This window comes from Mya arenaria, chromosome 1, assembly GCF_026914265.1.
Source record: "Mya arenaria isolate MELC-2E11 chromosome 1, ASM2691426v1".
NCBI classification, from domain to species: Eukaryota; Metazoa; Mollusca; class Bivalvia; order Myida; family Myidae; genus Mya; species Mya arenaria.
The window spans coordinates 55,176,825-55,189,453 of record NC_069122.1 but is presented as its reverse complement, the minus strand read 5'-3'; the positions used below and the strand labels follow the sequence as shown (position 1 = coordinate 55,189,453).

The 12,629-nt window shown below is 35.1% G+C and overlaps 1 protein-coding gene across 1 annotated transcript in view; it reads right to left on the bottom strand.

Annotated features, from left to right (window-relative positions):
• Window positions 1-6,267: 6,267 nt before the first annotated feature.
• Window positions 6,268-12,629, bottom strand: part of LOC128228823 (uncharacterized) — a 43,915-nt gene continuing 37,553 nt past the window's right edge. The window contains exons 4-9 of the mRNA XM_052940329.1: window positions 11,847-11,990; window positions 11,352-11,524; window positions 10,948-11,077; window positions 7,519-7,671; window positions 6,872-7,021; window positions 6,268-6,582 (exon numbers count right to left, since the gene is read on the bottom strand). Coding sequence (XP_052796289.1) covers window positions 6,503-6,582; window positions 6,872-7,021; window positions 7,519-7,671; window positions 10,948-11,077; window positions 11,352-11,524; window positions 11,847-11,990 — 830 coding nt within the window. The 3' untranslated portion in view covers window positions 6,268-6,502. The remainder of the gene's footprint in view (window positions 6,583-6,871; window positions 7,022-7,518; window positions 7,672-10,947; window positions 11,078-11,351; window positions 11,525-11,846; window positions 11,991-12,629) is intronic.

The following is a 12,629-nucleotide window of genomic DNA, read 5'->3' as shown; positions in this document are numbered from 1 at the left end:
TTTACGATGTATGTGTATAAAGTAGGTATTACTGTCTTTATCTTAATAAGGAATATATTGAAAGCCGAAATACATTTTTTTCTTATCTATGTTTAAATATATATCGTTAGATCAGTGTTTAAATATATATCGTTAGATCAGCACAGGTGTAAATTTATTACAATGTAAACATTTAAAAAGCGACCAAATAATGCGGAACATATTATTGACAAGGAATGGGCCGTAAAAAAGTGGAAAGTGCATTTCAAGCAGTGGTTATTCATTTCGATAAGTGTAACACAATATCATCTGAACATCTGGAAAATTCGCAGAAATAACGGATTGCAGAGGCAAGATTTCAAGACTAACGTTCTTTTCTCGTATTGTATCTTGTCTTCTTTGAGTTCAAGGTTAAACTTGAAACGGATGTCACCAAAGTATTTCCGCCCGGATCGCTGCATCAAACACATTTTTTTTACATTTCCGATAGACGGTAAAGACCTTTCTATATGCTCTAAATGTTTAAAAGTGAAAACAAAATGATAGAAGCCCACAACTGCCAAGAAATAACATTGACTACATTTTCAAAGTTACAGACAGGTAACTTTTGTGCTTTTGAATAAGTTTACATCTACAAGTACCTTAAGCGTAACAATGTTGATAATTAACTACTACATGATGTGGAAAAAAAAGTTACCTATGGGGATGTTGGCATCAAACAACTTAGGACACGTGGGTGTCCACTTATTTGGTTTTATTGCTTGCAAACTATTTTCATGTTTATCTGGTAAAGGGTGATTATGTTCTCGGGGGCAGCCGTACGCCTTAATACATACTAATTCTCTACGCCATCTTGACCGATACTTCCATCTTATTAATTGGATTACACCATCTTTACTAAGATAGTGCATTACATAATATCAAAAGTTCCAGCAAGGGCTGTTTTAATGTAATCAAATATATCTTGTTCATAAGTAAGAAAATGACATTCATTTTATAAATACAATCATATTTTGTTTAGAAAATAACATACACATGCAGCGGTAATCTAGCCCCGTCAAGATCTGCTATCTATAACTCCCTTCTATACAGGTACCATTATAAGGTTAAATGAAAGACATAAAACACAACCAAAATTGTGCCGTAGTTTGTCAACATTGAAACGAATGTAAGTTGTTAATATATGTATGTTTAAAGTTATTGTTTTGGAATGTATGTAAACATTCTATGGAACAAAGCTGTACTTTTGTTAATAATGTTTGCTACTATGTAATCGGATAATGAGAAGACATGAACAGCTATTATTGAACTTGTGATTTATTTCATGGTTCTTCAATATAACGAGTGAACTTACCAAAACAGAGACTACTGCTTTTAAATTCTCACAATTTTCCGCAAATCGAAGGTTTTGCGACGCGGCTCATGATAAAGATGTAAAAAATCCTTACTTGTCATGTAAGTTATTTATGTCTTTGTTCTTATATACAATAAATATTTTTTAAACACTTTTCTCTTTGGAACTGCAAAACACTCACCGTCCGTTTATTTCTTTGAAAAAAGTACGCAATCGTACTGATACACATATAGAATGCTCCAATAATATTCTTTAAACGTAACATGTAAAAAGATCTTTTCCTATGAAATAAGGCGCTGATATTTTTTATAATTTACTACATTTTATTACTCTCTCCACGAAATGATAGAATAACAATCAAGATGCTTTCAGTATGTAATGCAACTTAAGCGGTAACTGTTAAAATCTAGAAACATATTAGCAAATCTTTTAACATTCAAATAAACTACATTTTAGTAACAATTAAAAAAGATTCAGCAATAATCAAACATAAAAAGACGTTTAAATACCGTTATATACCGTAAAGGTAGGATCAAAGGATCACTTACATACACAACTAAAATAAGGTACATTTAAAATGTATTTTCTTTCGAAAAATTATTTAGTTTTACTATATTTTACCTTTGACCCTTACACCGCAGTCAATACTATTAACATAAACCCCTACATAGGACTCAATACTTCAATATTAGATCTTACACCGGACTCAATACTTTCACCTAAAACTCTTATACAAGACTCAATATTTTCACCTTTCAACTATGACCCTACATCGGGTTCAATACTTTTACCTATGACCCTACATCGGGTTCAATACTTTCACCTATGACCCTACATTTGGTTTAATACTTTCAACTATGACCCTACATCGGGTTCAATACTTTCAGCTATGACCATACTTCAATATTAGATCTTACACCGGACTCAATACTTTCACCTAAAACTCTTATACAAGACTCAATATTTTCACCTTTCAACTATGACCCTACATCGGGTTCAATACTTTCAACTATGACCCTACATCGGGTTCAATACTTTCAACTATGACCCTACATCGGGTTTAATACTTTCAACTATGACCCTACATCGGGTTCAATACTTTCAACTATGACCATATATCGGGTTTAATACTTTCAACTATGACCCTACATCGGGTTCAATACTTTTGCCTATGAACCTACTTCGTACTCAATACTTTCACCGTAGATCCTTACACCAGACTCGATAAATAGTTTCATCTTATAATCTTACCCTGAGACCCTTACACTGAATACAATACATTAACCTAAGACCCATAAACAGGACTCGATACTTTCAGGTTAGAAGCTTACAACGGATTCAATAGTTTCACCTAAGAACCTTCAACAGGACTCAATACGTTTACATCAGGGCTCTACATCGGACTCAATACATTCACCTTAGACTCTTACACCGGACTCAAGACTTTCAACTTAAAATCTTACATCGGACTCAATACTACCACCTTAGACCCTGTCACAGGACTCAATACTTTTACCTAAGACCCATACAACGGACTGAGTATTTTCATCTAAGAACCTTACACAGGACTCGATACTTTTTACCTTAGACCTTTACATCGGACTCAATGCTATTTTAATCTAAGAACTTTACACACGACTCGATACGTTTACCTTAAACCCTTACTACGGACTCAATGCTTTTACCATAGACTGTTACATCAGACCCAAAATATTTACCTTATACTCTTACACCGTACTAAATACTTTCAAATTAAACCCTATATTGGACTCAAAATATCCGCCTTCGACTATTACACCAGACTCAATATACTTTACCTAAAACCTTTACACCGTACTCAATACTTTCATCTTACACCCTTATACAGTCATACAGCGGACTCAATACTTCCATATTAGACCCTTAGACATGACTCAATGTTTTCATCTTAAACACTTACATCGGGCTCAATACTTTAACCTTAGACCCTTTCAGCGGACTCGATAAATTGACATACGACGCATACATCATGCTTAAAACATTCACTGGAATCTATACTTTTACCTTTGACTTTTACACCGGACTAAATACTTTCATCTAAAACCCTTACATAAGACTTGAAATTACTATAAGAGTTTTCGAAGTCTTTCGACCGTCTTCAAAAGGACCTCATCATCGGGAAACTGCCCAATGATAATAACAATAATAAATGGAGATACATACCTCAGTTGTAGACAAAAAGTATATCCTACTTTTATTGTACCTATGTCAAAGTATTGCTACCAGAACCTACCAATCTGCCTGCTCGTATATAAATATGTCACAGTCATATGATTATATTTTTAGGCAGTTATTGATCGGAATGTTCTTGCTACGGGTGTCCGTAACCATGCTATCAATTTATTCTCGTTTTTAATTACGTTGATACGGATATTAAAGCACATGTTGGCTACGCTGTCCGTGGTAACGCGCTTTTGCATGGTCACGCCTACCGACCGGATCTTAAATTATTGTAAAAAAATGACATCATAATTTCAGACAGTAATCGATAGGGATATGTTTGCATCTGGAGGAACAGTCGTTCTTGATAACGCGTTTATGTTTTGCCACGCGTACCGACCGGAATCAACCAAGGCAAACGGCCTGGTAATTAGGATGAAAAATACGTACATCAACATTATGTTACAACAATGTTACTTTTGGTTCTTATAATTTCATTGGTTGTGCTTCTCGAATATATTCGTTACTACCATTTGCGTAAGTTAAAATATCTAACAACACCAGAGTGTATCACGATGGTTTGGGTGTAAAAATAATGTTGACGCTACGCTTACATTGATATTTTCATCACTATCTTACAAAGCATGTGTAACACAATGGCTTTCGCCAATATAATTTTGTTAAGGTCTTAGTTTCTTTCTATCTACTAATTGGTCAAAATGTCATAGTTTTCATTTGTATAATAGCTTCATTACGGTAACCGGCAGGTGTCAATTAGATATTTTGAAAATATTTTGAAATAATATAGAGCAATCGATTGCTAAAGCATCTGTTTAATAACAAGCCAAGGCCATGCCTTTATCTAAATTCATATCATGATAAGCAAATAGTTTTATAGATTAAGTCAAAAGGACTTGGTCTAAATTTAACGTCGATGAAACTATTGACTGACAAGCGCATGTGGTGACAGCTGATAGACCGTAAAAATATTCATTTGCTTCACGTGAGGTTGAAAATATCACATGATGTCATATAATATTAACGGAAATCCGGAAATGCCTAACGAATGGTAAATTTCAATTTGGGATCAACTAACTTGAGCCTGATAATGAGAGTCAGTGTAATATTCTGCAGATGTCTGTGATGTATATCTGGTTAATAAAAGATAAGATGTTATACATGATTATTACGATATTTATCATTTGTGTATATATGTGGACCAATACGATTCATATTATACTAGTTTCTTACCTGTGTTAGATTTACATAAAGTATGTGTCAAATTTGTAACTTGTGTGTTCGTCTGGTTTTCGAAGAGGTATTGTAATAGCTTTTGTGTCTTTTGTGTACCATTGCCGTAGTACAAAAGCATTGTCAAAAGATGTTCCAATGAAACCTTGTTCCATCCCTCAATACTCATCTCCTGGCCTTATACACCACACATTGGCTTCCGCTGGTCATCACAACTACTGGCTGTACGTCGGTGAAGGTGACTTCGCTGAAGCCCTTCCCCGGAAATTGATTATCTGGTCATCCTCTAGTGCAGCTATTACCTGTATTTTTCATTCGCCAGATTTACTACGCGCCAATCCACGTACTACTTCCGATGGCAGAAATGTTGATATCTTCGCTCTTCAGAAGCGCCCAACGCTTCATTTCAAAGCCAGTATGTCCGTGTTTCAGGTCGACACTGAGGCTAATGTAGATACGAGTTGAAAGTCAATATTATAGTAGTCCGCCGAATTGGAAAATACATGAAGGTATTTCTGAAATATGCGATGGCTAACCTCGGATATGAACCCGGGCCCACTCGCATATTCGCCTAGCATCGTATCACTAGACCAACAATCGACCCTTTCAAAATTAAACTTAATACGCACATTGCAAGATACAAACGACATATGGATTGTCAAGTTTATAACTTTGGCCTCAATAGCCGTTGAGCTCACCCTTGAATTCGTTTAATAAAACAACATAACAGACGGGCGTTGTCATTCGCTCTTAATTACTTACGGCGTACTCATTGTCTTTTTCATTTGTAGGTTCTAGTTTAAATACGGGACGGAGCTTTGATCTTTCGGTGAATTTCATATATGCTTGTGAGATAGTGTATCGTTACCCAGTTGACGGACAAAGGAAAGACTCTGAACAGACTAGGATATTGTGTATGGAGTTTTTGGAGCCCAGGCTATATAGTAAGAGACTGAGTCAATATATTGGTAATGGTATAGACGAGGAAACAAAGCAAATGAAATGAAATTTTGATTCTAATGTCGAGTATGTTATTTTCATACCTTATAAAAGTTTTTAGTCTTCATGTTGTTGTGTTAAATCTCCGTGTTACAGATACTGAGTTCGGTAGTCCTTATTAAAATACTCCTAGCCAGGCCTTATGCCTTGTGCACCTAAACAGGGTTCATTTTTTATTTTTTGTGTTATTCTTCCTAAGGTTGGTGTTCGCAATCTCGCTTAAGATAGAAAGAATGTTAAATAATTGTCTAAGTAGCCGTTTATATTAGCGATTAAATAACATGGGTTAGGGAACATTCCCGAATATGGCCACTCTTTGTTTGGTTGAGAATTGCATCCAAAGGACCAATCTTGTTTTCACTTATGCTACTTTACACAGTTCTAGATTCTCAGATTCATTTGTTAAACGTCCATATGTCGTAATAAATATAGGTATATCATAATATGACATTAAAATGATCTGTACCAGACACAAAGTAAAAATGTTATTGTTTATATATATGAGTTTAATAAAGGCAAACAGCAGATATATACAAATTTGCAATGAAAATTAATCCACTCCTTTTTTGTGAATACGTGAACCTGGCAAAATAATCAAACTGCAGCAACACAGAAGTAATCCTAATCCATTAAAACCCAAGTTCAGATGGTCCAACCGTCCGTATACTCGATGCATGTGGCCCAAGCAAAAGAAACACACTCATACGTATATCTATTCATTTAAATCATCACCAGCATAAGTCCAATCGAAATCCTCAAAATGGAAATGAAGTCACCATTACATGATGCCGAACTCGGGTCTGAAATAATAAAAACAACAACATTTATTCGAAAATAATTCAAATATAAAATAAAATAATTATACAGCTTGTATTACAGTGACTATCTAATGTCTCTGTCAAAACGAAACCTGCCCTTAATATATAGCAATTGTCATGCAATGATTGTAAATTTTGAAGCATTTTATCAAGGCACACCTTACCAGTAAAATTGCTAGTAAATGAAATGTTAACACTAAACTTAACCTCAGGTGTGTTTTAATATACAGTACACATTAAATAAACCAATAATTATTTGAGTGTGTCTTACTTGTGTTGTACGCCTCGGACAGTTTGTCCAAGGTCGCGGCAATGGTATCCGCAGTTTTGCCGAGGAATCGGACATTGTTATCGGTGAGTATGTTGGTCAAGTTGTCACAGGCATTGTGGTAGCACTGCTGCATCTGACCGCGAAAATTAGCTGGAGGAAAAACAGAAATCAGGGTATAGGTATATTCTAATGTCAACGCATAATTTATATGCACGCTGCGTACATATCAGAATGTAATGCGCTCAAACTTCACCTAGCTGTTTGGCATACCGGAAATATTAGTTTTGTCGGACTTATTCGTGATATTGATTCTACAGCAACAATTCTAATATGTTACACATAGTTGATACATATTAAATGCATGTTTGGTATAAAAACGGAAAATAAATGTTTGCTGAGTCACACGTAGGTAAGGCGGGATAGGCACCGTGTTCAAATCCGCCAGTGATGCAATGCAAAAGACAAGGTTAGTACCCGAACACCTGTCATGACCTTGTTTAGTGATTCACGGATACCATCATAGTTCTATTATTACCACTTTAAAGAAAAACACACACAGAAATATTTCCTTTCTTAACAAAAACATCATATTTGGATAAACACACAGAATTTGAGGAGATGAGAATGGAAAACACATAGAGACTTACCAGAGTCCGTGATGAAGATAGCTGGTATGTTTGTTTTCCAGAAGTTGACGTGGTCACTGCGGAAGAAGTCGTTAAACAAGTTCCAGGTGTCGTCACTCACATTCTGGTAATCAATCCCAAACTTCTCTATTTCGAATTCAGGTTGGGGTTCACCTATGGATATAAGAATAAATAAATCAGATTTTGTTTTTGTTTTATTACACCATCCTTGTCACGTATATTGTAAAATGATAGGGCAAACCTCAGTTAAGACATGTACCTTTTGCGTTGGTGCATCAAATCATTTATTTACATATTTAATCAAACAGTTATCCGTTACTAGATTGAAACTAAAACGAACCCTCGTCTGTTATTTTACAGTGGAAAAGGGGGCATTAATCAACACTTTTTGAAGCCAGATATAAAAGCCTATTCACTAACATTTTCTAAAAAAATCCAAACTGAAACTGTTAGTTACTCTGTTTATTCAATCAAGATTATGCCATCTTTGCACTAAACTGTTCTTGGATAGTGTAGGAATTTAGAAAGAAGCTGTGAGGCACCTGACAGTATCACTGCTGCATGATAGAGACATTGTCAAACTGACAAGCATATTGTGTATTTACACCAATCTGTGCTTGTAAGGCTTTATGTTGGAACACTATGGCCTTTGATATATTTTGGGAAGCCATTAGGAGCCAAACATATTATGGTGTTATGGGTTGGTTTAAATGCACATTTACACATAATCAACTAAATGCTTTTATGTAAAATAGACAGCTTAAATATACAACTGTATACATTCAGTGTGGAAAAAGGTTTTAACAAAATGATTCAAGGGGAAACAGTATGCATACTTGAACATTATTTAGAATGTCATAAAACAGGGTGTATCATAAAGTAAATAAGTAAACAAACAGAAGTTGGGAATTTCTGATTTGAAACTTCATTCGTTTAATCATAGAGTTGTTTTTGTAAAGTTGTTTTATTGATAGCAAATTTAATTTGTGAATTTAATTTAAAATTTATTGTTTTCCTATCCAATTTTTTCCAACAAAATCCTCATTATTTTAATGTAACAAAAATGTAACAATATAATAAAAATGTACATGTAAAATGGGGAAACAGTAATAAATAACAATCTTAATATAATGTGAAAATGATATTCATAAACCTATCTCACTGTTTACTTAAAATAATTTACAGAGGTGACATGTTCGGTCAATCCGGATAAGTTATGGTTGTATGCCTTATTAGTCACTAAATTGTTCTTATTTTGACCCCACTGCCAGAAACCATGTGATTATAGACAGCCATTGCGAAACAATACGATAGAGTACTGAATCAAATGGATGGCTACACTGTGTTGTTTTATTAGAAATACGATAATTCATTGATGTGCCCTTTCGATTTGGAAAGAAAAACAATTCATATAATTGCATAACTTATAAGAACAGTATATCATGTCAATCAAAACGCCCTAAAACCGACAGAAAAACAGCAGATTACAATAAAGCACGTTTTGTTTTTCTCGGAATTAAGTAGAATCCGTACTACACTGGATCGAAAAAATAGTTATGATTTTTTGTCACAGTGGTATTGCTTCCTTTAAACCATGGTATTGAAAAAATGAACAAACATTTTGGTTCATGTTTAAATAGAATTATGGAGTTTTATCACTGAAAAAAACAACAGTAAAAATATCAATATCAAACCTACATTTATAATCAATGGTAGCATCTTCTCCTTCATCAAAAATATGCATTGACATGAATAAATAACTGCTGCAAACATTAGTTGTTTGATTTAAAAAAGGTTGCATATGTGTATATATAAACAGTTTTGCAATATAACAAAACTTACCCTTTACTTCAAAAAATGGTAAATCATTTTATCATTATTTTCGTGAATTTGAAGCTGAATGACCTTACATTTTTTCGTACGAAACACATTACAGACGAAAACAACTTCTAAATAAATTCGATTTTTTTTGTTGTGTGAACTTTCTGGAAAATTCACGTAACATTTAACTGATATATTTTTTACCAAACCTGCCTAAAAAGTTAACTGATCATGGACTTCACTGGAAAACATCCCGTTTTACAAGCAAATAAGACTGACGTCTGATTGAGTGTTGATTGAATACCCATATATCGTGACACACTCTTATAAGAAATGGGGTATTAAGAAAAAATAAATTTAAATACCAATAATACTGTATTTTCTATGACACTCTGCAATAAAATACAACCTTACACTGAAATCAACAAATATATCTTATTTATTTAAGCTTACGGTAACCGTAAGCTGTATTGAAACATAAAAGAGACTCCAGCATCAGAATGTTGACTTTACAATTTCGATTTTGTCAACCGAATGCATGTTTAGAAGTTCAGGTAGAGTAATAACTAGTATACCATTATGAAAACTATCATGCATAGCTTCATTGTATAAAACATGGATTTGCTTCTGTACAATCTCTTCTTTGAAGTAAAGTGCAAAGCGCAGGAAGTAAAGAGTTTTGAATGAAAGAACATGATGAAATACAAATAAGAATTGTTCAGCTAAAAAAGGATTAAATGATTACATTATAAGTGCCAACCTATTGACAATGTTGCATGTTGGCTGCAATATTGCATATTGCAGATAAGTCCCTAAGGTAGGTAGGAAAATATCACTCTTTTTCCCACTTATATGTCCGATCAATCGTCCCAAAATTATTTTTGAACAGGTAAAACGCATCGTGTCGATGAAACCAAATCGAAAACTGACCCTCGTCGCAATTTTCGTTAACCTTTCAAGTATACACGTACCGTATGGAAAGGGTAACTAGCACGAATTAGACACGTTGTATTATGCGTACCAAATACAGTACCGACTACTTATACCCCCGCCTTAATGTGCCGTTTGACAACTTATTGTTTTTCAACACATTTCGAGTCCGATGGATACTACACAGGCGGAGGGTGTTAAGCTTGGACCATGGCCCATTCCATTCCGTTCAACTACGATGAATGGTGAGTAACGTGGTACCCCACGACTGACCCGTTCCATTCCGTACCACTACAATGAATGGTGAGTAACGTAGTTCCCAACGACTGACCCATTCCATTTCGTACCTCTACGATGAATGGTGAGTAACGTAGTTCCCAACGACTGACCCATTCCATTTCGTACCTCTACGATGAATGGTGAGTAACGTGGTAACCCACGACTGACCCATTCCATTCCGTACCACTACGATGGCTGGTGAGTAACGTGGTACCCCACGACTGACCCATTCCATTCCATACCACTACGATGAATGGTGAGTAACTTTGTAACCCACGACTGACACATTCCATTCCGTACCCTGTAACACTACGATGAATAGTGAGAAACGGAATGGATGAATACCCTGGTATTCAACTATGCTAAATTGGTGGGATCAAATTTGACTACCGAACTTACCAAGCCACTCGCTGTTAAAGGTAGATGCAAGATTTCCATCCAAATTCTGCCTGAAGATAGCTGCTAGAAAATCTCCCTGGAACTGGTCTGACTTTAAACTCGACACTGTTTTAGGAAAATACGCCTGAAACTAAGAACCCCCCCACAGAAGTTAGTCATTTAGTCTATTGTAAGAAATTTCAGTGACTTTCATTAAAATGCAATTATTGTTAGGTGCATGCTTTTTGTTCGAGGTTTTTTCAGATAAACAGTTTTCAAACATTTCAGCGCATTGCAGCTAATTCATCTTTCTTCTTCAATAACAGTTATACACTTGGTAAAATTGGCTCGTCCTTTACAGTAACATGTTTTTCGACAAAAACAGTATTCAAATTTAATAATTATAATGACAAATTCAGTCTCACGAGAGGCTCAGACTCTGGGGGGATGATCTGTGATTGTGCGGAAGAGTTGTAGTTCATGACTGTATCAAGAACGATAATTCCGTGTGGCTTTAGTGTCTCCCAATGTTGCCCATAGTTCTTCGTTAGCCAAGGCATTAACCATTGCTCAATTGCAAACTTGCTGCCGATGAGTCCTGTGGAAATTCCAGACAAAAACTGTCTTAAAAATGACTTCCACAATAGTGTAAAAGATACATGTCTTGCTTTACGCATGAAACGTGAGGGGCGAAATACTACAAACCAATTGCAATAATTCGGTCACCGCCAAAGGTTTTGAATGTGGACAAATAAGGATCTTAAGTTTTATTCAAAGTCGGATGATACTTTCTAAATATAATCGCAGAAATAACAGTAAACTAGGTTCTCAATATGTTAAATATTTACAAATCACCTTGAAGTAATCAAGTATTATCAATACATTATTTAGTAATTGTATACGTAGAATTCGACGGTTACCATTATCCAGACTGTCATATTCCTCGTGGTCGAATGCCATGTAGATGATGGTGTTATTGCGGCGTTTGCCACCTTGGTTGCCCACAGCGATTTGTCTGAGAGACTCTAACATTGCCGTTACACCGGACCCATTATCGTCAACCCCTTAAAAAAAGGCAAACAAAAACTAGGTTTCTCCTTAATTGTTGGGTTTCACTTTTTGTGATGCTTGGTGGCATTAAAGGGAATCAACTTTATTAAAAAATATAAAAAGATACGGCATATTCCCAACCGTTTTTGATGTATTTCCATAATAAAATAAAATTTGACTTTCCGTTTGGGGTTAAGCTTTTCAAGATGTATTTTCTTTCAACATGAGCACAGAATATATATCAAATGTACTGTATACAAGTTTGTACAAATTTGTAGCTTAAAACGAGCGTACGTTTTTATTTTTTAACCATTCAGTGCTTATTTCCCTTGTTCCTCCAAGGTCTTGGAGACCATCGGGGACAGGTTAAGACTAACATTATTCCGTGGCTGCCCAAAGCAATTTGTGAAAGGCTTAAAAGCATTGCCGTACTTCCGGACCTCCTATCGTGAAACTCAATCAAAGTTCAATGAAGTGACATATCTGTGCAGGTAGTGTAGTAATTTCTACATTCCTTACAACAGGATATAAACGGATTTCATAACGCTTTCAGTTTCATTTGCTACACCGCAAAACTTAACAGCGAATGAGAAACAATGAAACCATCAGTAAACAACAGCAAAATGTATTTAAAAGCAGTATTGTGAACATTT